Below are 24,093 nucleotides of genomic sequence, written 5' to 3'. Positions count from 1 at the left end.
CGAACGAGGCAGCGCGGCATCCACAGCATCAACAGCGCTAGCGGCAGAGGGCAGTAGTAGCTGAGGCCTCTCCACCCTCGCCCAGGCACATGCATGTGTATATCCATCCAACTGCAGCAGAGCACACCGAGTCCCCACCGCTGCTGTGCGGCTCCCCCTGGCACGGCAGCCATTCACAGGCGGCACAGACAGGTGTTTACATGTATCCAGTCATCCATTCACCAGTTCCCCTTGGCCTCTGCTCGGACTCCGCTGGCACCACCTGCGTCACAATACGCACCCCCCATTTACTTACTTAACTACTTACATACCCCACGACTGCGGCGGCCTCTTCTCCCGCAGTAGGGGTACCGTGGCATGCCAGATAGGGGTTGCCGAATCTCCGCCTCGGTGCGCGCATAATGCAATCGTGGCCTGTGTAAATATCTAGCACGTTCATGTATATACTACTACTACTACTACTACCTCATGTATTTGCAATACACACATGCGCCCCTTTGCACGGGAGGCTGGCAGCCCCGATCCGAGTCCCAATGATGCGGCATCCCAGGACTGATTATGGTTAGTCAGTGGGTAACTATGCACTCGGAGGCTTCACCATCACCACACCTGCCTATCCACTACCTACAAACTATGTGCGCCAAACGTCCCGCGCTCAAGCCGACTCATCAACTCGGTCGGATCAGCATCATGGTGAGCGCATCTCCACGTGATTGGCCTAGCGGTCACATGGCTGGTCAAGTCCGGCCTGGGTATGCCCGGACTATCTCCCGCTCGCCTCCCGGCTCCTGCTACCTGCGCCACTACCCCAGATCCCGTCACGTGATTCTCGATTTCTCAGCCACAGCCTGCCTCTGACTTTCTGCTCACCTCGCCGCTCACCTTGCACACCCATTGCACACCCAGCCACACCCCTACCCACCTCCACAATCGCCATGGATGCGCCCGTCGTCAAGTTCAAGAAACGAGGAGCCAAGGCCGCGCCTCGCAAAGTCGCGCCTCCGCCACCGCAGTCTGATTCAGACTTCTCATCCGGTTCCGACGCAGAAGGCGACGACGGCCGTGTAGTGAAGCGGCGAAAGGTCAACGACAACGCCCTCAAAGCTTCTACCGTAGACCAGAAGACGAACACGTCCATTGAAGGCACAACACAATACGCCGCCAACACCTCTGCGGTAATCGAAGCAAGCAACGATGCGACAAAGCAGTCCAACTGGTACGAGGAAAAGACCGACGATGCTCTCAGCTCCAAGAACCTGTTGGGCAGTACGCGCACGAAGCCCTCTTCGCTCATCGAAAAGAACCCCGACGCGCCGACGCGCCAAGTAGGGCCTGTCAAAGCATCCACCAACATTCGAACAATCACGGTTACCGACTACACGCCAGATGTGTGCAAGGACTACAAGCAGACGGGTTTCTGTGGTTTTGGCGACAACTGCAAGTTTCTGCACGCTCGTGAAGACTACGCAGCAGGCTGGAAGCTTGATCGCGAGTGGGAAATGTCCACTAAGGGCAAGAAGCCTAGTGGCACCGTTGTCGCGTCGGCCAACCGTGACGCCCAAGAAAAAGACGAAGACGGCATCGACCTGGCACTTTTGGAAAAGATACCGTTCGCCTGCATCATCTGCAAAAAACCGTACAAGACGCCTATCATCACAAAGTGTGGACACTACTTCTGCGAAGCATGCGCTTTGAAGCGATATCGAAAGGACCCGACATGTGCAGCGTGCAGTGCAAAGACATATGGAGTCTTTAACGGGGCAAAGAACCTACAAAAGCTTCTAGAGAAGAAACAGAAGTGGGAAGACAAGAAGAAGGCCGAGGCGGAAGAGAAGGCAAAGGAGGAGGAAGGCGGCGACTGAGTACGTGGTGGACGAGAATAGAGCAGGAGAAGGTGAATGCCAAAGAGTCAGGTGCGGCACGGTGCGGCGGCGGAGCTGCCATTCTGACCTGAGCCTCGGCTTGCCTGTCTAGTGTACCGGTGGTACTTTCCGCTTCCAACGCCACAGAGTTCGTTGGTCACGCCGTGGTGAGCAACGGCGCTGCTTTTAGTCCATGTCAACGAACCAAGCAATGCCGCCAGCGTTGGCTTCAGGGTGTTTCAAGCTATGCACTAGTGGTGGAGAACACCGACTGTTCGATCCACGCGTAGTACAGCTAAGCACATGGTTCGCGCATCGATCGAATATAGGCATAGCGATATTGTCGAGAGCATATCGTCAGAGGCACGGGAAACAGGCGTTGAGACACCCTATCACTGGTCCAGGAGGACGTATGTATATATGTGTATTATGTAGAGCGCGCTCAACAGGTCAGACGCGAATAGCTATTCGACTACAAAGTTCCAACAAAGTTCAGACATTGTTCCCAACAAGAGGTCTAGCATCCAATCATGCAGTGTCTCTCTATCCTCCCCGCACTTATCACAGCCACTGCTGCAGATAACTCATTGCGAGCATGTGAAGTGGGTCTAGACACATGGCTTGTCTCTCCGCTGAAGTGGGTTCCCTCTGCTTGTCAGCACTGGTGCATTTGTGTAAACCGAATATCGGGAACACCAAGCAGGGCCTCGAGAGATCTGGCAAACCAGAGTTCAGAGGCCGGAGAGATTGATCGGTGTAAATGGGAGTAACTTGGCTTGGGGGATAACCGGATGAGGAAAGCCATGCACGCTTGACATGCTAGTGCACAGGGGGGCGCATACACAAGGCGTCGGTAGCGACCATGGCGGATTCCCGGCCTGCCCTGACGCGAGCAGACCTGTGTATAGGTATTTGGATATACGGACAGGCTGTTGCAGGCACTCGTTGCGTAGCAGCAGCAGGGCGTGTGGGTTGGGGTGGTGAAGGGCGTCAGCACAAAGGCTACAGTCCTTCTAGAAGCGTTGATCTCTGCGCGTTTGGGCGAGGTGCCCCACCGCACTATGCCTCGTATGAGGTCTGGCGGCTGTTCGATAATTAGTAGAAAGCGTTCAGTTTCCAACTTGGGCCCCCTCATGACACCGCGCGACAACAGAGATTTTGCCGTTTTCCTTGCCGGCGCCAGCTGAAGCACGCAATTGACTGCCGCCGCCGCCGCTGCTGGCTGTGCCACCCTCTGCTGGTCAGTTGCCCATTGCCCGTTGCCTGGGGGTAAGATCAGTCCAAGGTACGGTATAGCCGTTGAGCCCTGTGACCGCCTGGACCCAGCCAATCGCCGCTAGGCGAATGCGTCACTCGCCGACACAAGGTATGCCATTCCCACTGCCAAATGCGACAATGGACCGCCTGTGCTGCCTCTGCCCCCAGGCAATGCCTCCCACTGACACTGACACTGCCCAGGTGCAGACGATCCAGTGTCGCCAAAGCCTGCTACACGCTCAAGGCTGCAAATCCTGCCCACCGCACGCCCAAAGCGGAATCTCCCGGCCGATCAGAAGACTCCCTCGTCCACCGCCCAGTCCATGCTTCTTCAATCCGACCCGAGCCTGGCCGAGGTTCCAGGCTTCACCAAGGAGCAATTGGACACCCTCGCCCGCAGCGTCGAGCTCAGAAGGCAGCAGCTGCAGCAGGACATCAACGACTATATCAAGTCAAAGCAGGACGAACTGCGCGACTATGGCCACCAGGTATGTCCTTGACTATTAATACCACCACTACGCCTTTGCCTTTCCTTTTTTTCCCTTTCCGCCGGCGGCTTTTCCACTGTTTCGCGCCCTGTCCATGTTTGTCAGAGTGCTGTTGAGGACTGATTCCGGCCTAGCTTATAGACCAGTACCGCTCAATGCAATGCCCTCAGCAATTAAGTTCTGCCCAGAAAACTTGTGCGAGTAATGCTGAGGACACTGCTCCCTCATCAGCACCGCAGGAGCCCTCTGCGCACTCGCCGCCCCACGCAAAGGCGCCCGAGCCCGAGGAAAGAACTAAGCAGAAGAAGCACACAAAGGTGCACAAGAGAGAGCAGGAGCTCTACGGTTTAGTCACGCCCGTCTTTCTGCCACTGCTCGACGCACGCGACAGTTCGCCAGAGAAGAGAAAGAGACCGACGCCAAAGCCAGACACTGCCTACGGCGCAAACAGCGTAGCAGGCACGCCCGTAGCAGGAGCGTCAAGAGATGCTGAGCAGAGTAAAGAAGGCCGGAAGCAGAGGAAGGACAACAAGGACATGGAGAACCCAGCCTTGGGCATGCTGACGAGGGAGAAGCAGCCAACCGAAGCAGCCAAGAAGTCCAAACGCTCGACAATGAAGAAGTCGGCACTGCGACACAAAGACAAGGCCAAAACACCGCGCAAGAGAGTCAGTCTAGTCATTGATGGCCAGACGGTCCATCCCTCGGACACTGTCGACGAGCCATTGCTCACCTCGCCCAGCAGCGAAACAACATCAGCCTCCAATTCCATTGCCTCGCTTGACGACATGATTGATCCGCGCCTTACATCGGAGAGTCCAGTTTACATTGAGAACCAGGATGCCGTACACCACAGCCTTCCCCTCCCAATGGCCAACGCCATCCGGTCCGCCAACAAGGCCTTGACAGAGTCTCAGACGCCAACACCCGTAGCCATTGCAACCGAGCACTCGCCACCGCTTCATTCGCCACGCTCACCAAGCATACCCTTTGGGACCGCACAAACCGCATCGCGCACCTTCCTCGACCCTTCGCCTACTCAACCGCCCCACTCAATCCCCGAAACCGCTGGTCCCAATCCAATCTTCCCCAACTCAGCAGTCGCAACCACGGAGCTCGAAAGCGATGGCATTGCAGATCAAGACCAAGATTTCGACACCTATGTCGGCGGTCTGCACGGCTCAGGCGTCGCTGATGTGGATCAAGCAGGCAGCTATGGCTACCCGAGCAGCCTCGGCGCAAGCTACATGGAAAGCTACATGCAGAACCGCCCGTTGCGTGTGCGCATGGAAGCAGCGAGTAAAGCGGGTCTCAGCGAAGCGGAAAAGAGAAGGTTGCTAGAGGAACGGGTTGAAGAAGAGGAAGACGAGCATGGTGATCACCACGACGACGATATCGACGATGACGACGAAGAAATGTTTGAGCACGATGATGTCCCACATGCGAGACACCGCGGCCGCGATACCGGCGATGTGGATAGCTTCATGGGTGATATGGACGACTTTTGACATGTGACAAGCTTTTTTTTTCTCGGCATTAAATCCCCTACTATGACTTTTCTTAACTCCCCCCGTTTTTAAAGTAGTTTTTTTAGGTGAGGGGGGGGGCCACACAGTTCGGGTTGGCGCCTTATCACGAGGCGCACATTCCAGGCTTACGAGGACCTCGGTGTCCGATTTTCCTCCCGATGAAATGGTTCTTGCTTGCTCCGTCATGTGCCTGCAGATGAAATATTACATGAGGAAATCAGGCACATGTGAAGAGAGGGGTTAGCTACGTGGGTCTTTCGGGGGAGATAGGGAAACTGGCTTTGTATCTTTTTTTGGGGGAATCTTCCGGGGCTAGCTTGATGATGATGCGACTAGCTTAGCTATGGATATGGGTCTTTTTTGTAAATATGGGCGGCTTTTTTGAGTTTTTGATTTTGAACTTGTTTCTTTCTTCCTTTTCTTTTTTTTCCAAGGGAAAGGGAACTTTTGTATAGTAGATGTTGTTGTTCACGCAAATATACGTATATATGCCCTATGATGGAAACACATGAAATTCACCTCATTCCCTATGTGGGACTCTGTTTCCTACTTGTTCCTTCTCTTCTCTTATGATATATTACGTATGTACACTTATTACCACGATCCCATCTTCGTACCATCGATTCTCAATCTCGCTTGCTCACCTGCTGCACCCGATTCACCACTCTATCCAGTAAACTCACCATTTCGTCGCTGACAAAGCGTGGATCGTCTCTTTGGATAAAGTGGCCGCAGCGGACCGCGGTAATGGGGCCAATGGCCTTGCCTTCCTCGGTGATGCGGCATAGCTCCTCGTTGTAGCGGCGCCATGCCGGGTTCGCATACGCCATTGTGAGGGCTTTGGGAGTGTTGAGGGGAGGGTTGGCTGTTATGATTTTAAGATTAGCCTGTATAACAGACATGTGATGGGGGTGGAAAACATACAAGACTGCTCAGCAAACGTCTCCCAATCATGACCCACAACCGTCAAATAAGGGCCTCGACCCAGATACCCCTCTAGTTTCGGGGCCCCAGCATCCGGCAGCAGTTTAGCCAGGTTCCTGCGTGAAAGACCCTCGGGACTCGGTACCTCCGGGTGAAACATGCTCCTGTACTTTTCCCTCATAGCGCGGACCTGATCGGCTGTCACGTCGTCAGGGAGCATGTGGGGATCAAAGTCTGGAGCATCTGGGTCTGGCCAGAACTCCTGGTAGTCGGAATTCGCAATTATGCTGTCGAGAAAGAGGAGGCCAGAAACGGTGCCTGGGTAGCATTGGGCGAACAGGCGGGCAAGGGCGCAGCCTAGACTGTTGCAGACAAAGATCAGACAGGGGTAGTGGGTTGGCTTGTTGATATCGAGGTGTTCGCGCCAAATTTGTAGGGTAAATTGCTTGAGCGCTTTGACGGCTGAAATGGCGTCATGGCCGTGTGAGGGCGGGGGGTGAGGGTCGTCGGGGTCTGGGTCAGACTCCCCTTGACCATATCGATCGTAGCTTAGTAACCCTGGATACGGTAGTCGGCCTGTGATTCGTTTTTCCAGGAAGCTGCGTATTGCAGCGTCCCAGGAGCTTCGTGGCATCATGGCCCCGTTGAGAAAGACGACAAGCGTCTGGGAAAACGGGTTGGGGTGATTGCCCTGCGGCTTTGAGGCAGGGTAATATGTGTAATGTATCTGTGCGCCAGGTTTAGTATCGAGGGCCAGTGAAGATACCTCCGGCTCCGGAAACGGGGGAAGGTCATCATCTTCCGTGGTCTCCATGCCTCCGGGAAATGGTGTTGGGTAGCTGCGGGTGCTCATGGTGCTGTGTCTCCTTGCGGTGTTGAGAGGATCCGCTTGCGACAAATTGGTCCCCGGGGAATTGGCCTGGCTCAAGAAGGTGACGCTGGCCTTGGTGCTGTCACGTCCTTTTTCTGCAGCGGCATTTCTATCTCTTTCTTGCTTGGATAGGCCAGCATATTTGAGATGTGGTGGGATGTATGGGAAAGCATCCATGGCTGATCCTAGCTGGCGCGGCTGGGAGTGATAACGACGGTCAACACATGCGTGGGTGTGGCTAGTCCTCCGGATTAGGAAAGCGCACAATCTGGGGCAGTTGGAGAACGCGGGAGATGTCGGAAAGTAAAACTGCCGTACCCAAGCAGGTGGGCTGGAGATGGTTGAAACCAGGGTAGGCAAAGCAGCTTGCTGCGTTCTAGACGTCTACCTTTGGGTTGTGATGTTTTTTTTTCCAAGAAGACGGGTTACCCCTCTTCAGCCCCGCGACCGGGAACGGATGGATGGCAGGTTTTGGGACTTGGGCCTCTTGATGACGAAGTGCCAATACCGTCTCACGTGCAGGAGTCTACTAAGTGTTATCGTGCCGCCAAGAACTGGGGATTCCAAAGCCGGAGCGGTCTCGAGTTGCTGGGGGCCGGGGGGATCTGGGAGGGGAGAGGCTGCGAGGTTGGGCCGGGCATGATGATATCGGGGCCCAGCTCAGCCAAGAAGGACCTCATGGTGATTGACTGGCTAGCGGGCGGACTGCACCAGCTCGCAAGCCACGTTTTGGGGGTGGCTTGGGAGGGGGAGTGTTTGGCGGATGCGGATGCGGATGCGGATGCAGGAAACATGCAGCAGCAGCAGGACAAAGCCGGGCCCCTGGGGATGGGGGAATTTGGGAGAGGGGGGGGGATGGAGGGGAATGCAAATGCACGCCGCAGCCGCAGTCGTGGTTGCTGGGGCGGGCGCGGGCGATGCACCACACACAAAGCACCACGCAGCGCCAGGCACGAGCGCGGCTATGACGTGTGACATGGGTCGTTGCTGGATGCACGTCGCGATGCAACCACACGCCTGCGTTTCGCTTTGGGGCACACTTGATCCACCCACCACACCACGCTTACTCGTGCCCGTTTTTGAATTTAATTAAGCCAGAGCAGGGCGCCCTCAGCCTGGGCTGCCGCCATTCCTCCTCTGCTCTCGCCAACACTACATATCTGCATCTCTGCATATCCCTCCGGCCACCACGCACGTCACGCACCCCTAGGTTGGTCACTAGGCCCTCTAGAAGACGCAGAAGCCAGCTAACCGCCTTCTAGCGTTGCAGTAACCTCACCATGACATACACCCATGCAGAAACCCAGACCGTATGGGCGGGCCTCACCAAGATGGACATTCCTCGTCCTGACCTTCTCTTCACTGCCCCAGACACCACCACTCCTCCCGCCGAGCTTATTCCAGACAAGCAACACGACATGGTCGCCATTACAGCCCCTAACCCACTGGGCTCCCTCGATGCCCACGCTACATCCTTCGGAGGATTGCTCCAAAAGCGGCAGAAACGCCCAGAACTCCCAACACGCATTTCTCTGCCCAACTCGGAGCTAGACGACGAGGTCCTGCCCTCCCCGCCGCCCACACACGCTATCCTCTCCCCGCTACCCGAGGCAAACAAGCTGCATGCCGGCCACACTCCACTGATCCCCCGCGCTCTCTCCCCAGTCCACTCCGACAAAGAGCCCGCCGCCCCTGAAGAAGCGCCTGCTACAGAGTACTACGAGCCGGAGCCAAGCATGCAAGCAGACGACCAGCCCCTCATCGGGCCCCTCATGCTGCCCACGAACCCTGTGGAAGGTGCAAGTGACCACATTGCCCTCGACGTACTCGACGACGTACTCGAAAAGGTGGCAAAGGACCAAGACAGATTCAGCAGGCTCAAGGATGCACCCGAGCCCGAGGTCGTACCAGATCCCCCCACTGCACCACCTGCAGCAGATGCAGACCCAGGTCTACCGCTAAGCCGAAACACATCATCCGACTCGCGCAAGCCGAGTAATAACAATACAGAAGTCGTCGACGGCGTCAGACTGAAGACTCCTCCTTTGAATTTTGGAGTCCCTATAGGACAAGTATAAGTCCATTGTTGTTTCAACAGGGTCGTGAACATCTCAGGATATATTTCCCAACGAGATTTTCTCTCTTATTTTCATTTCGCATTTTTTGGACATTTTGGAACTTATAACCTGGACAACGGGGAATATCATGGCATCAAATTGGGTGTGGGTTGGGGGGTTGAGGGGAGGGATGCGTTTTGAATAAACACCAAAACAAAAGGAAGAAAGAAAGGCACACTTCTGAAGAAGAAAAGAAGAAGACAGACGGTGGAAGATGAAGAAAGCAAAAAGAAAAAAAAAGAGATGCGATACCCAAAAAATTTATTTCCCATGTATGGCCCACCAGGAGGCACCCGTCATCCATATCCAGAGCCCATTGTAAAAAGGCTACATAGACTTTACTAGCCTTGAGCGCTATGCAAAAGGACAACAATAGAATATCAAGCCATGATTTAGTTAGACATGCTTTCTGTCTCAAAAAAAAGAGCCCACTATCGACCTGTGTCACACAATGGCATGGTGGAAACGAGGTGGGGACTGAAACACATCCATTTCAATGCTTTGATGGCGTCTAGCCCTGGTCATTATACACATGCTATTCGTCACACCAATTCCTTTTTTTCTAGTCATCCTGGTCCCAGTTGCCCTGCTGTGCCTTGCCCGGCATCTTAGGCCCACCAGCCTGCTTGGCCACAATGATCTGGTCCACGCTCAGCACCGTCCTTGCTGCCTCCGTCGCCAGCTTGATGGCCCACATCTTGCTGACCCACAGGTCCAGAATGCCCTCGGCCTTGGCATCAAGCGTGCCCGTCTCGTCGTTGTTCTCAATGTCCACACCCACCGTCCACTCGTCGTCCTTGCGGTTTTTCTGTGCTGCGTGTGCGACGTACAGCTTGGCCAGCACTTCGGTTGCGTCCAGACCAGCTGACTCGGCGAGCGTGCGCGGAATAACCTCGAATGCCTCGGCATATTTGCGGATCGAGTACTGGGCCAGGCCTGGTGTCTTGTCTGCAATAGCCTTGACTCTCTCGACCAACTGCATCTCAGTTGCTCCAGCACCGGGTACTAACCGTGCGTCGCGGGTAATGGCCTTGACTACGTTGACACCGTCGTCAATCGCTCGCTCTACATCGTCGAGGTGGTTCTGAGTGGCACCGCGAAGTACCAGAGTGGCAGTCCGTGTCTGTTCGTTCTCTTGCCTGAAGACAGTGACGCGGTCACCACCAATCTCCAGTGTCTCGACCACATCAATGCTGCCCATCTCATCCGGCATGGGTGCACCGAGACGGGCGAGCGGTGTGGCTCCAACCACCCTGCACAACCGTCGCAGCTCGAACTTGGAGAGAATCTTGATGACCAGGATGTTGTAACGGTTCAGGTAGTGCATGGCCAATTCGCCAATTGTCGATCCAGCAACAACCACCCTCAGGCCAGAGTCGTGGAGCTCCTTGATAGCCTGCTCCACTTGTTGCTCCTCGCCCTTTGTGAACTCCATCATTTCCTTTGCGTTGTGTAGCAGTACCGTGCCCTTGGTCTCGGTTTGCGAAATATCGATTGGGCACGAGAAGACTCCGACCTTGGCCTTGGTTGCCTTTTGCACAGTACCATCGGGCTGTCTTGCGAAGACCATGCCCTTGACCACCTTGCTCTGCTCCAGAGCTCCACCCATGATCTTGACCACGCGGACATTGTCGACATTGAAGTTTACGGGGTTCTTGGGGAGGACGGCGAGAACGGCTTCGGCGACGAGGTCAGCGAGGAAGTCTTCGCTGCCAGACTGTTTAGCGGCAACAACGGTGCGGATGGCCTTGCTCAGTTGCTCTTGTGACCGGATGTCCTCGACCTTGTCGCATACGAGCTCTGAATTGAATCAGCTTTGTAAGTATCGGGAATGTCTGCAGGAACACACACCTTCAAGTGTTTGAAGAGCGGCAAGTTGTGCCTTCTCGTAGCCCAAGACAATGTCACTTGTCTTGAGACCCATCCTGATCAGCTCCTCAGCTTTCTTCAATAGCTCACCAGCCAGTATAATGACAAAGTTTGTGGCATCGCCCATCTCTGCCTCCTGCTGCTGGCTGGCCATGACCAGGAGCTTGGCTGCCGGGTGTACAACCTCGAGTTCACGCAGTATTGTTGCCGCATCTGAGGTGAGGATCATCTTCTGGAGGTGGTTTATGACAATCTTGTTGCGGCCATATGGTCCGAGAGATGTCTGGACCGTCTGGGCAATCGTCCGGCAGGCATCGATGTTGCGGATGACGGCTCCATCTTCGGCGTCGTAGCTGTTGCGGGGTGGTTAGTTGAGTGTTTACAGTGATTGCGGGGTTGTGCAAAAGCATACTTTTGATAGCCTTGCTTGAAGAGGCCGGCATTGGGGGCGTTTGGTATCGAGAGAGACATTTCGGCGGTATATGAGGGGTATCTTGATTGTGGTGGTTACCTGACCCAAAGGTCTGCGCGGCGAGAACGCGTCCAGTCCCAAATTTCGATGCCAAGACTTGGGGATCGGGGGAAGAAATGACCGACAATTCACGACATGGACAACTGTCAGGGTTGCAGTTTGGACATGGATTTACATGGACCTTCTATGGCTCAGATGCAGCAGACAAGATGCCGTCACTTCTGATTATTCTGGGGCCTGGCTTCGCATCGGAGGGCAGGGCAGATGCCGTTACTCCCTCTATCATGGGCGAAGGCAGTACTTCAGTACGTAGACCACAAGCAAAGCTCACGCACAAGTAGACGACTGGCTACGGAGAAGCAGTCCATGTCTTTTCTTCACGGACAAAATAACCGTCCATCTCAGGCGCGTAATCATCACGTCTTGGAGGGCATGCAAGAATGTGAGCAATGACTATCTAACTGTACTCTGGAGAGTTTGTAAGGGTACCGCTAGCGAATTTAGATTGCTCGACTTCCTCTGGGCACCATAATAATGGCCAACATCTCATGAGAGTGCGAGTATGCTGGAGATAAGGAAAAGTGCCGTGAAGAAGAAACGATGGCGCCCGCGCGCAAAGAAAAGTTATTGGCATAGCTGCTTAGGTAATGCCGAGCTAGGCCCAAAGCACTTCCGCTCCCCGAACTTTTCCAACGTCTGGAGATGGCTGCGCCAGCATCGTAATTCGGCCACGGCCTTGGGGAGATATGAACACCGGACAGCAGGCGACTAGGCGTCTGGCCTCGAGAGCCGGTATGAAACGCAATTGGCATTGGGCGCATCCTGGTTGCTGACGAACAAAGGCCCCTCGATATGTCGCTCATGTAGAGACACAATCACCCGTACCTACGCATCCGCCGCTGCAGCTGTACAGACCCCGGACCAAACCACTCAGCATGTTCCCCCGGTTGCTCAAGCATCTCCTTCAACCGCATACGCTGTCAATGCCGGTGTCGTCCTGTCCCGCCCCCCGCAAATAACACGCGACCTGCATCCATTCGAGTCCGCCTTTTTTCTCTACCAAAAACGTCTGAATGAACGACTCGCACTCCCCTTTACACGATACTTCTACGTCAAGAAGCGAACCCCGGCCGATCTAGAATGGAAACGGAAGATGAAGCAACGGCTGACCCCCGCCCGTGATATCGGACGGTACAAGGGTTACGGAGACGAGGCCTGGAATGATGAATTGCTTGTTGGAGCACCTGAGAGTGATTTCGAACATCAGGTTGGAAAACTGCTAGAGGACGCTGAGCAGTCTGGTCTGGAAGATGCACCAGACACCACTGGCGCAAACAAGATGGAGCGTGAGCCTGTAGAGAGGCCAATGCCGAGAGTGACAGAGGCAGACCAGAAAAATGACACAAAGAGTTTGAACCGCGCGCTGCAACGGACGCTGTATCTTCTTGTGAAGAACAAGGAGGGGCAATGGCAGTTCCCACAAGATCGCCTGAAGGATGAGCATCTACATGGGGTATGACCCCACCCCCACTTGGACGAAAGAGAGGGTGTGCTAACAAAGTCCTAGGCCGCAAACCGTATCATTACCAGCACCGGTGGCGTCAACATGAACACCTGGCTCGTCGGCCACGTGCCAATTGGCCACTACCAACTGGAGTATCGCGAGCCGCGACCTTCTGGAAGCCTCAAGGAGTACGGCGCAAAGACCTTCTTCATGAAGGCGCGCATCATGGCTGGTCAAGTCGACCTGAAGGAGAACAAGCTCGGTCTTCAGGACTTCAAGTGGCTAGCTAAGGAGGAATTGCAAAAGGAGGTTGACGGCAGTTACTGGCGATCCATCAAGAATATGCTTGCCGAGCGGTGAGATTGCTTCGCCTTTACGATGTATGGCATGATGAAAGTAGATGACGTGTAGCATGCACCAATTCTTGTAGCATTATGTACATTATTCAGAAATATTGGGCAGTGATTGTGCAATTGATCAATCAAAGCTCGATCGAGAAAGCGTGCTATAGATGTCTAACAAATACATCACATGTATCATTTTGCTTGGGTGAATAGAAGAGAACGTATTTTATAGAAAAAGGTAATACGAATCTGCTCGACTACGACAAGAAGACCCGAAAAATCGACATCACTGACACTTCCCAAACTCAGCCAACCAACCCCCCTTTCCATCTTCACTCACACTTCTCCCAATCATAACTAAACCCCTGCTGCGTCCCATAATACTGCCTCCCCAACTCCACACTATCCTCATACTCGCTCTCCACAACTCCCACCTGCCCCTTCTCCCCCACCACCCACAGCTCCGTACGAAAAATAAACAACCCACTCCCGCATTTCTTCTGCGGAATAAGTTGAGGCGGATAACTAATGTTCGAATAGTGCTCTTGGGCATGCGGTCCGGATTGCAAGGGGCCCGTTAGATCAATCGTATCGGCAACCTATGTGTGTATCAAGGTCAGTTACTCTATTCTGTCATACCTCCCTTCTCCCCCTCCCTCCGTCACACGATCGACAAGCCAAAAGGAAAGAAAGAGAAATAGAAGAGAAAAAAAAGGGGGGAACACCATACCTCCCTCCTCCCAACGCCCTCCCCCCCCCCTCATAATACGCAAAATCCCAATAAACCCTCACCCCCTCATCCAACCTATACGTCAGCAACCCCTTGGTCCCATTCTTATGCACCCTCAACCTATACCTCTCCGCCTCCGCCTTCCCCTCTGTATCCGCAAATTCTTTGTACGAGACGGTGGCTTCGCACCAGGTGTGACGCGGGCCGGAGGCGAGATCGACGCGGAGCCAGGGGTAGGCGATGAACCAGTAGTAGATTTCTGAAAAGTCGATTGTGTTGGTGCCGTGGGTGGGGCGCGTGGTGCGGATTGTGGAGGAGGATGAGGTGTTTTTGCTAGTGTCCGGGCAGCCTGGGCCGAAGAAGGAGGAGAGGGTGAAGGACCAGTTTGGAGGGAGGATGCGCTGGGGGTCTGTTGGGGCAGAGGCAAGGGCGAGGGTTGTGAGGAGGGAGAGGGTTGTGGTGGTGTATTTCATTTTGAGGGTGAGGGATTGAGGGGGCTTTTAGTTGGGTTGCTTACTGTGCTCTTGCGTGTTTTTTTTTCGACAACATCGTGGTTGATGGTGTGTTCATGGGGCTTTTATACTTGTCGACGGGTATGGTAGAGATGCCATTTGGATAGTCTGGGGAACTCTACTGTAGGCAATATGTGTGTATCACCTGGATATCTGTTGGAGAAGCCCGCTGGACATATCGTCTCACACGTTCATGTGAATCGTTACTATATCGCTCTTTGATCAACGTCAAGGATTCCGTGGAGGAGGCATAGCAATTTCGATATCGTGTCGTATCGTATAGAGAAGAAAGTCTGTTGCGAGCGTGGTTGGTGTTTGGTATGAAGTTGGTGAGCAGAGATGAAGTCAGGCGGCCACCACTCGACGTGTAACCAGTGATCTACCCACTTATTTCTGGATCCTATGTTGCTTGCATTCTGCGGCCCGGCTGATCATCACTGTCCTGCAGTCTATCTCCAGCACCAATCCGGATCAACTTGGGGTTTCTGTGTCAATATGTGGTTAAACAGCCCCATGTGGGGAAGCCTGGAATAGGACGCATGCAGCGGCTCGTTAAGGGGTTGAGGCTGTGCAGTGCGTATTGTGTCCGTCAGTACTGTGAAACTTGACGAATTATAAGCTTCATGTGAGGTAACGGCTTCCATATATGTGCAGTGGGCATCATTTAGCCTATAGTGATTGCTGAGAACAGAAAGTAATCTGCAGACGATAGAACAGAGACTGTAAGGGGATGGGTTCATACGAAATATCGCGATCTTCTTCACCCATTCCATCGTTGTGCGAGATCGGCTGACTCTTATGGTATTGATTGACAATTTTGATGCGAGATTATCGAGATATTGTGAAAAGTGCGCGATTTTATGGATCCTCATAAGGCTGCGTTTGGCAAAGAACGTGGCTGGCGATTGCTGTACTTCTGTAGACCGTCTTAACATGAGAAGAGGCTGAATCACTATCAACCAGCCAGTTGTTGGTTCTCCAAAGTTGGTTCTCAGAGTACTGACACCATCTCTTTTCGTGAACCCTTTCTAGGCAATAGACAGATTTTGTGTTTACATTGTATTCGTAGCTGTCTGGTTTGTACGCTTCGACTATTAGAGGAGAATCCCGATCTTGGATCCTAAAAATAACAATTGCCAAGGTAATCTTTCTCTATTGCGAGTCGCGTTCTAAAATCTAGTGCCAAAGAGAATGAAACCCACCCCACCAACCCGTTCTAATAATACATGAACGCTCCAGAGATCTCATACAAGCCGCTTTTTTTCATGGTAATAGGACCTCGTACGAAAGAAAACAACACCATGTCTCCAAGTAGTTCTATTCGCGACTCCGAAAACTCCGTTAACATGGCCAAATTCGTAATCATGCTTACAAAGTAAGCCACTTACTCTCAATAGAGAGTTGCAAGGGAAAACCCTGATTCGGAATGCCGATACCTCCGCGACTGGTAGGATCGTACGTTGCCTTACGAATATCCGGGAATACTTCGGCGCAAAGATGATGCTGGGCCGACAGAACAAGACTAGCTACCTTGTGAAGCTCTACAATTGCGGTGTCGCTTGCGGTATCGATTGCGAGGTCGTCTAGGATCTCGCTGCCGCGGACATTGCGAAAGGCCGAAGAAGGTCTTCAAGGAGGGGCGTGCGTTCAATGGACATCCTTTTGATACCTATTCGTTATGATACTTCAAATAGAATGGTTGATGTCCAGTCACGTGAGGTTATCTGCAGGGACCCTTATTTTCCAGAAGTCTCAAGTGATCTGACTTCTGATGGTGCGGTGGTACGCTTATACAATTGTTGCCAGATCATCAAGTGATTGCTTGTACAATGATGAGGTAGATTGAACTGGTTACCGGATGTCCTAAAAGAGTATCAAGCCGCGCTAAGAAGAGCCAGGATCAACGTATCTGAAGTTTGATAGGTGCTCGACGCGAGGTAACCGGACTACCAATGATCTTTTTTATCCTTGAGACGCGGAGATTGGTATGATTTGGTCCGTGACAGGAGAGAAGCCGTCCCACTTGAGATGTGGCCTCAGTTTCAGGCTTAGGATATCCATCCGTCAAGGTGAGCTGTCTGATGGAGTCATTGGCTCGAGCTGCGGTCCCATACATTGGCCAGGTCATTCAACATACAGACCGAGGGGAACATGCCGATGCTCAAGACTTCTCTAAGAATCTTTAGTATCTCGTCTTGCCTTTCTTTTGTCTCAGCACAAAGCGCAGCTAGTATGTTATTAGTGTTCGATCAACGTGAACGCATCGCTGTATACTTACCTGCATATAATGCTTGAAAGCTAACAAAAGCTGATGGCAGATTTTGCGATTGATCTGCTACTGCGATTCCACATATGATCAAGGTACTTTCGTGAAGGAGCTTGAAGCGTGTTTGATACGTATTGAGACCGCCAGTAGAAGGTTGATTAAGTAGAACGACTATCCTTGCAAAATGATAAGTTTGAATGGCAGCAGCATGCGCTGGAGGATGAATCCATATGGGCTGGATCTGAGTTTTTCCCAACGAGGGCGGTGGCGTTACTTGAGGTGAGGATACAACAGGGATAGGATCGAATGATGGTGGAAGAAGCTGTTTCCATGCATCAAGTATCCGAAGTAGGGTTTCTCCAGCTTCGATATAGCCAGCGATATCATCTTGTTTGGAAGTTGCCGCATATTGTACACATTTGGCAGCAATGTATACGATATGTGTCGTCAGCCCCTCTAATGTAAGTTCTGCCATCGGTGTAATCGGTTGGTGGACAGTAAGTGCTGGTCTCCCAGTCCGGAAAGCTGCCCATACATCTTGTCGTAGCCATGCCCACCAGACTGCACGCTGCAATCCGTTTGCAGACTCTCCGCTCGTGCCTGTGTTCTGTTGGATCCAAAAAGCTCCTCTTAGATGGCGATCCCATTCGCTGTGGTCATAAATTGTACCTGCCCCAAACATCACCCATGTCGAGAGCATGATACCAGTTGTCAGTATTTCTAGAGAACTTGTATACGACTGGTATATCAAGTTTTGCGATATGTACTGTAGTGTCTCCAAGAAAAACCGCTCAGCAATCATTCGCATAGGTGTTGGCACACTACGACGTGCTCTAGATGGTTGATGATGTACTTGCGATGCGGACTCATTACCAATGTTGTGGTCCGGGTAGAGACTCATGTGGCGTGCGCCAACTGCCAGGATGGACTTGAGCAACCCGACATTGCGCAGAGCGAGATGTGGCACAACATCGGCAAAGTGCTTCTCGGTATCGAACAGGTCCAGTATCGGCGCTACAACAGTCACATAATGTGAAAAATACACCATCTCTTCACTGTTCAGTTCGAGCCTTGTGTGGGTATTCCACGGCTGGGTCGAGATGTTCATTGATTGGATATTCATATTGCTGAAACGACCACCCCCGGGTTCCAAGGTAATGGACTGTAGAGGGGATTGTCTTCTCGACAGGGTTGCGAAGTCAAAATTCCTGAAGAAGGTTTCTCGAGGTGCCTCCTGCATGCACATGATCGCGTCTTCTGCTAGCCGGTCATACCTGCTGAGCGTCAGTTTCTTACTAGCTTTACAAGTAGATTGATATTACCATTCATTGGGACCAGAAGTGGTTATCAAACTATCTCTGAAACTAAAAAAGCTATCATTGAGAAGGAATCCCTCGTCGGGAATTATGTTATCAGAGAGCACTGATTGCCCGGTGGGAAATGGTATCCATGATTGGATGGGAGCCACAGTCTTTGGACTTAGTGTGCTCCCTGATATTGAACAACTCGCTTCTGGGTCGCTATCTGGCGGCACCGATTCGGTACCAGTTGACGAGCCTTCTTCTGGCTTGCGAGCACTCAAAGCCCTGGGTTGCCGAGGTGCAGATGATTTCTCGGCATAGACACATTCGCGGGTGACCCTTTCGCAATTCTGGCAACTCGGTCGGCCTTCATCGCACTTGACCCGGCGCTGACGGCACGTCAAGCTACCAGGAGTTAGTGAATGTGAGGAATCTGATTACGCCACGGAAATTTAAAGCTGAAAATATGTGCAAGTCGCGGCCGCACCAGACAAGGGGGCCATCTCAGCTTATTTTAGTAACAAGATCCTTTACGTAACATACCAACCCGTAGAGGTTCTTAAACCTCTTGATTTGGAAGGCATCCCTCCAAAGTCGTGCGATGGGTACACGGGAGCCAATGTTTGAAGGGATCGTGTCGAGCTGGAGATAGGCGGGCTCGATGCGGGCGACTGGCTCAAATACGATCTAGGTAGCCGCACGGAAGCTAACCGCAGTCGCGTGCGCAAGTCTGCGGAGGTACCCCTCGCCCAGCTCGGTCCAGCATGACTCGAAGTGTGGAGAGATGATACGAAAGCACCGACGGTGTAGGATGTGTTGAGGAAGGGTACGATTGACTGCTGACGTAGTAAAAGCTCAATTTTCACGTGGATGACGTTGGCGTCGTTATCGGCGTGTAGAGCAGCGATTTTGACACACAGACAGGCTACACACGTGATAAGGAGAAGCACCCCGAGTTGTGTTTTCACCTTCAAATGACGATCCAAAATGGCCTGTACAAGAAGATAAAGGTATGGTACGTATTGTTGGTCTACATTGCCATGGTGAGAGGCTTTTTCCATTCTAGTACCAACGCGCTGTCTGGGCAGCGGAATCCAATGGGATACAGTATAGTATACAAGGTTTGATACACAATATAAACGACACCCCTGTTCATCCCCTCCACAAGTCGCCCCCTCGACCACGGAACCCACCGCCTCTGCCTCGTCCTCTGAAACCGGCTCTGCCACCTCTGTATCCTTCACTCCATGGGCCGCGATCTTCACCAACCTCTACGATACGATCATCATCGTCGAAGCTGTACTTATATTTCATCTCTGTCTTGATGCCTCTTCCTTTTCTGACCTCGCCTGGTGCCCAGTCTCGACTTGTCTCAGCATCCAATTCCTTCAGTCTCATCTCAGAAATCTCATCCGAGACAGGGAGGTAGAATAGTTGTGGTTTTGACTGTGTCGATTCGAACAGTTCGTGGAGTGTCTTGAACGAGGCCTCGGTATCTTGACGAGCATCCTTTGTCGGCACTGAGGGCCGCTGATGGACGGACGGACGACGTGTATCTTCACTTCCACGTGGGCCTCTTGGTGCATTTGCGGGAGCGCTGGAACCAACCTCCTGGAACACTGCTGTGACTGAACCATCGCTAGATTCGGGATACACAACCTCAAAGCGTTTCGGATTAGTAGACCTTCCACTGGCACGGGCCTCCTTTTCGGCAGCTACTGCATCTTCCTCTTCTTTGATCCAGCTCTCGACCCTTTCTTCAGGAATGAAGTCGACCCATAGTTCCTTCCTCTTTCCCTCTGGTGGCCATATCGAACCATGCAATGACGCTCGTACTCGAGACGCGGCAGTCTTAGTACTGAACAAGACAAGAGCGTGTGTTTTCATTGCATCCAAGAAGAGAGCTTTGACAATTGTGGAGTCGGGTGAGCTAGAAGGTGGAGAGGCGAGAGAAACCAAGTGTGCACGCAATGGTTCCGGACGCAACGGGCGCATAAAGTTACGAATATACAGAGCTGATGTTACTGGGTGGAGTGCGGGCACCGTCGGTCGATCGTCTGTCAAGGCTTCCTGTAGTGTTCCGTTGTCACTAGACTTTACCAAGTCTTTGTATCGAGCTGCCTTTTCTTTTCTTTCGCGCTTTGCATCGGTCTCGGCCACTGGAGAGTCTGCTTCTGGTAATACAGCGTGGTGGCCATTCGTTTGATCCTGTTTGGCATCTGTGACACGATCATCTTCCTCCACTAGTCTTTGCTCCATAACAACATCTTCATCCTCTTTAAGATGTACCTCATGCGCAGGGTTTTCGCTTGATCGATGCTTTTTGGCTCTGATATCTTGAGCCTTCATCTCCGGTGTCTCACTGCGCCTCTTTCGCTTCTTAGAGTCGGCCTCGAGTTCTTCGGTGTTGAGTCTAGATGTCTCGTCTGGGGAATGCTCAGACTCAGTGGCAATATCCGGCTTCTCCACTGATTCTTGTTCATTGAGTGTAGCCGAAGTTGGCCTCTCGTCCATTGTGATGTCTTGCAAATCTCTGGGTGCTTCGGGGTCATGGTTTGCCAATCGCAGGGCCTCAGCAGCTGGGCCGGGAGCTTCCGGCAGTTCATCTTTTACAATCCTCTCTTCGTTTCCATCCTCAACCTCCGCATCCGCAGGCTCAGTAACCGCCGGGCCCACTACACTGTCTGGATCCGTAGGGGGCGCATTGAAGATTCCTGCTGGCTGTATTGAACCCGGCTCGTCGGCTTCAGTGACAGCTTCTGCTGGGTGCTCAATTGCTTGGGTCCGCTCTGGCGATGGAACGTCGCTGTCTATGTGTGATACTGTTTCTGGCAGGGAATCTGTCGTCGCTACGGGTACAGGTGTAGTGTCAGATTCGGGTTCAGGTTGCGCTTCGGGCTCTATTTCTGGTAAGTCGCCGATCCCATCAGCTCTTTGAGTATATAATTACCTCCAGCTTTTGCAAGCGCGGGTCCAGGTACTTCTGGTTCGGGGGTGGCTTGCTTCGCGCTTACTTCCTCCTCAACCTGTGGGGTTGGCTCAGTAGGCGTATCGGGGGTTTCCAGAGCACCGTCTGTCTCCTCAAGTTTCTCGATAATTTGCGCCTTTCGTGTCAGGCCCGTACTTGGTATACCTCGGTCTTTTAGTATCTGTCGCAGCTGCGCGACTGTCTGCTTATTGTAGTCCGCCATTGCCGGGTCGGTCTGTTTAGCAGTGGTCAATTTGGTAAGATAGTGGTCACATAGACAACTAGTATCTGATGGGAACCCAAATTTTTGGAAAAAATATAGGTGAAGGGAGATGTCAAAGTTGCGACCAGGCTGGCTGCCAACGTCACAGTCGAGAGATTCGCGCGCGTCGCGTTAGTGTCTTGGCGTTTTGGAGGTGGCTCGTGCGCAGCCTGCAGATGTGGAGAAGGCTTGCATTAGGGGCCTGGCCATTGTTATTGAGACTCGTGGGGGTCAACATCCTAAACCCAGGCTACCAGGGCTTCTCGTGCAACGTCAGACTGGATTCAACTTTGGTAGGGCATACTCTAGTATGGCATAGTGTATTTAAATGTTAACGAAGAACGGCGCTACAACAAGCACCTCTCTAATTACTATAGCGTAGCCCAGGTGCCATACTTTTACTTGAAAAAGCGGCCGGTAGAGTTCCATTGCAGCACTAGGGGAGGTAGGCAGCCAACAAGGCTGACAGGTAACCAGACACCTCATTTTACTGGTACTTAAGGCTAGGTAATTCGCCAAGAGAGCTGAGCGGTACGATTAGCTCAATGTAGCTAGGATGCAGATCATAACGGCACTTTGTGCGGTGTCATTCTCTAGAAAGGATTTCTGCTCAAATTTACCATTGGTCAGCCTCGTCTGCTCTGAAGGATTGAGGCTTGCTCTCCAGTATTGATTAGACTATTTCTGTAGCTTGCACCGACTTATGCGCGTGCGGACGTACCACGTGAAAGCATCTATTGACGCAAGCGATGGTAGTGGTTGTGTCTGGATACATATGGCTCGGAATAGAACTCCGCGCTGCTAGTATATACATGATAGAACTAGGGGATCTTTATCTTTAGGTCTCTTCGCACCTATATTACTGCAACAATGAATATTGTACCTTTTAACGGTCTTTCTAATGCCAAAAAGGAAATCCGTATCCTTGAACTTAGTGCACAACTTCCTCTAGATGGTCATTTAGTCAGAGCCTCGTTACACAATATACACATCAACTATGTAGCGCTATCATACACCTGGGGCGACCCTATTACATACAGCGCGACGAACCGTTACCATAAAAACCAGTCTGTTTGCATCAACGGAATGCAGCTGAGTGTAGCCGGGAATCTGGCTGCCGCGTTACACTATCTCCGGAAACGAAAAGTCAGCAATATATGGGTAGATGCACTGTGCATTGATCAAGGAAACATACAAGAGCGAGGGGATCAAGTCAAGATGATGGGTGATGTGTACCGAAAAGCAACACGTGTCTTGGTATGGTTGGGCCCCGCGACAAGTGACAGCGACCTTGCGATGAGATTTCTTGCGCTCTTAGCCCGCTGTGACACAATGGCAAACCCGAAGCGGGCATTCCTAGCCTATGCTGAAATGCGATACTACGACTCATGGATGGCATTAAAGCATTTGCTGAAACGCACCTGGTGGAAAAGAGCGTGGGTAATCCAGGAAGTCGCATTAGCAAAAGAGGTGGAATTCGCATGCGGAGATGAGACGATCTCAGAATCTGAATTTACGAACGTCGAACGACTGATTACCAAATACTGGGCCTTTGTATTTCCGACTGACCTCAATAAGAGAGTCGGACTGACAGGGCGTATGCTGGATCCTTTTCTGTTCCTGTCGCGCATGCGCATCTTCATGCAGACAGGGAAGAAGCTCGAAGTACTTCCTCTATTGTGGTTAACTAAGCAAACCCTTGCCTCCGATTCTCGGGATATCTTGTTCGCAAAATATGGCCTATTAGGAGACAAAGCCACTACGCTTTGTTCTCCAGCCTACACTGCACCCTTTGATGGCATTTGTCGGAGGTTCCTAGAAGCATATATTGAGAAGGAGAAAGATTTATCGATCATCTGCAATGCTGGGTTATCTTTCAATGGTCGCACCAGTAAATTGCCATCGTGGTTGCCAGACTGGGGTACTTCGAATCCGGCCTATCCTCTGCAGTGTTCTTGGGATGGCGGTTGGCCTGTCTATAGAGCGTCTGGGAACACGGTGCCTGATGTGAGATTCTCGGAAGATGGAAGCGCTCTCTATGCAAAAGGTATCATGATTGATACCATCGACGGTATACAGTTTGATCCATGGTGCCGTGAGAGCTTCGAATGTGGCAAGGGGCGCCAATCACAGTCGGAAACCTGCGCTTACGGAGATGGAGAAGAGCTCTTTGAAGCTCTTTACCGTACGGTCGTCGCAGATACATACCGTCAGGAAGCACCTTTTGTCCCCGAAAAGGCCCCTAGGGAGTTCGGCTACCTCTTTGCGAGGAAATGCAGGGAATGCGATGAAGATCTCGCCGTCTTAAACGAGCCGCAAGGTTACATGCCAACCAAGGCTCATTCTAACGCTTCGAACATTGAGAAGCGATGGCATGGTATGAGAAATCTTCGATTGGGAAAAACATTCCTAGCTGAGGTTGTTGGCAAGGCCTTGTTGGAGTTTCCCGGATCCGAGTCCGAAACTATGGGTGTTCATGATGAACCTATCGCGAATCACCATTTATGGGCATCCTTTGAGCATAGTATTGGACAAGCTATGATGCACAGAAGAATCTTTACAACTCGTAACGGATATCTTGGTCTGGGTACTCGTACGCTGATGACGGGAGATAAAATATGCGTGATGCTAGGCTGCGCCACACCGTTGATTGTCAGAGCAAGCTCGAACAAGGATCATTACATGCTTTTGGGCGAGACTTATATCCATGGTATAATGAGTGGGGAGGCGATTGAACGGTACCAAGTGGGGAGAGAAGTCGAAAGTTGGATTGGGCTTCGCTAGCTATTAGATCATGATCCTTGTCGACAAGGATCT

The 24,093-nt window shown here is 52.2% G+C and overlaps 11 protein-coding genes across 11 annotated transcripts; 6 read left to right on the top strand and 5 right to left on the bottom strand.

Annotated features, from left to right (window-relative positions):
• Positions 1–935: 935 nt before the first annotated feature.
• On the top strand, positions 936–1,862 carry COCVIDRAFT_86741 (hypothetical protein; the record flags this gene model as incomplete). The annotated part of the gene is made up of 1 exon (XM_014705821.1): positions 936–1,862. One exon carries the CDS (start codon positions 936–938, stop codon positions 1,860–1,862), a length of 927 nt encoding a protein of 308 aa, XP_014561307.1.
• Positions 1,863–3,442: 1,580 nt separating this feature from the next.
• COCVIDRAFT_86687 (hypothetical protein) lies at positions 3,443–5,115 on the top strand (the record flags this gene model as incomplete). The annotated part of the gene is made up of 2 exons (XM_014705820.1): positions 3,443–3,607; positions 3,742–5,115. 2 exons carry the CDS (start codon positions 3,443–3,445, stop codon positions 5,113–5,115), a joined length of 1,539 nt encoding a protein of 512 aa, XP_014561306.1.
• A 647-nt stretch (positions 5,116–5,762) lies between these two features.
• Positions 5,763–7,108, bottom strand: COCVIDRAFT_86853 (hypothetical protein; the record flags this gene model as incomplete). Its single annotated transcript, XM_014705819.1, has 2 exons — positions 5,763–6,001; positions 6,061–7,108. The coding sequence occupies 2 exons, from the start codon at positions 7,106–7,108 to the stop codon at positions 5,763–5,765; spliced, it is 1,287 nt and encodes a 428-aa protein (XP_014561305.1).
• A 1,103-nt stretch (positions 7,109–8,211) lies between these two features.
• Positions 8,212–9,009, top strand: COCVIDRAFT_12024 (hypothetical protein; the record flags this gene model as incomplete). Its single annotated transcript, XM_014705753.1, has 1 exon — positions 8,212–9,009. The coding sequence occupies one exon, from the start codon at positions 8,212–8,214 to the stop codon at positions 9,007–9,009; it is 798 nt and encodes a 265-aa protein (XP_014561239.1).
• Positions 9,010–9,610: 601 nt separating this feature from the next.
• COCVIDRAFT_12023 (hypothetical protein) lies at positions 9,611–11,388 on the bottom strand (the record flags this gene model as incomplete). Its single annotated transcript, XM_014705752.1, has 3 exons — positions 9,611–10,848; positions 10,900–11,270; positions 11,330–11,388. The coding sequence occupies 3 exons, from the start codon at positions 11,386–11,388 to the stop codon at positions 9,611–9,613; spliced, it is 1,668 nt and encodes a 555-aa protein (XP_014561238.1).
• A 161-nt stretch (positions 11,389–11,549) lies between these two features.
• On the top strand, positions 11,550–11,702 carry COCVIDRAFT_86820 (hypothetical protein; the record flags this gene model as incomplete). Its single annotated transcript, XM_014705818.1, has 1 exon — positions 11,550–11,702. A coding segment is annotated over one exon (153 nt), but the record flags the coding sequence as incomplete, so codon positions are not given.
• Positions 11,703–12,135: 433 nt separating this feature from the next.
• COCVIDRAFT_12022 (hypothetical protein) lies at positions 12,136–13,253 on the top strand (the record flags this gene model as incomplete). Its single annotated transcript, XM_014705751.1, has 3 exons — positions 12,136–12,181; positions 12,232–12,902; positions 12,957–13,253. The coding sequence occupies 3 exons, from the start codon at positions 12,136–12,138 to the stop codon at positions 13,251–13,253; spliced, it is 1,014 nt and encodes a 337-aa protein (XP_014561237.1).
• A 316-nt stretch (positions 13,254–13,569) lies between these two features.
• On the bottom strand, positions 13,570–14,440 carry COCVIDRAFT_87109 (hypothetical protein; the record flags this gene model as incomplete). Its single annotated transcript, XM_014705817.1, has 2 exons — positions 13,570–13,836; positions 13,961–14,440. The coding sequence occupies 2 exons, from the start codon at positions 14,438–14,440 to the stop codon at positions 13,570–13,572; spliced, it is 747 nt and encodes a 248-aa protein (XP_014561303.1).
• Positions 14,441–16,566: 2,126 nt separating this feature from the next.
• Positions 16,567–18,630, bottom strand: COCVIDRAFT_33636 (hypothetical protein; the record flags this gene model as incomplete). The annotated part of the gene is made up of 4 exons (XM_014705816.1): positions 16,567–16,706; positions 16,758–18,019; positions 18,068–18,451; positions 18,590–18,630. The coding sequence occupies 4 exons, from the start codon at positions 18,628–18,630 to the stop codon at positions 16,567–16,569; spliced, it is 1,827 nt and encodes a 608-aa protein (XP_014561302.1).
• A 568-nt stretch (positions 18,631–19,198) lies between these two features.
• On the bottom strand, positions 19,199–21,237 carry COCVIDRAFT_33635 (hypothetical protein; the record flags this gene model as incomplete). The annotated part of the gene is made up of 2 exons (XM_014705815.1): positions 19,199–20,946; positions 20,997–21,237. 2 exons carry the CDS (start codon positions 21,235–21,237, stop codon positions 19,199–19,201), a joined length of 1,989 nt encoding a protein of 662 aa, XP_014561301.1.
• A 909-nt stretch (positions 21,238–22,146) lies between these two features.
• COCVIDRAFT_12019 (hypothetical protein) lies at positions 22,147–24,060 on the top strand (the record flags this gene model as incomplete). The annotated part of the gene is made up of 1 exon (XM_014705750.1): positions 22,147–24,060. The coding sequence occupies one exon, from the start codon at positions 22,147–22,149 to the stop codon at positions 24,058–24,060; it is 1,914 nt and encodes a 637-aa protein (XP_014561236.1).
• Positions 24,061–24,093: the final 33 nt, after the last annotated feature.

Source organism: Bipolaris victoriae (genome assembly GCF_000527765.1).
Source record: "Bipolaris victoriae FI3 unplaced genomic scaffold scaffold_6, whole genome shotgun sequence".
Taxonomy (NCBI): Eukaryota; Fungi; Ascomycota; class Dothideomycetes; order Pleosporales; family Pleosporaceae; genus Bipolaris; species Bipolaris victoriae.
The sequence above is the reverse complement of the archived record's forward strand: the minus strand, read 5'-3'. Positions and strand labels throughout refer to the sequence as shown.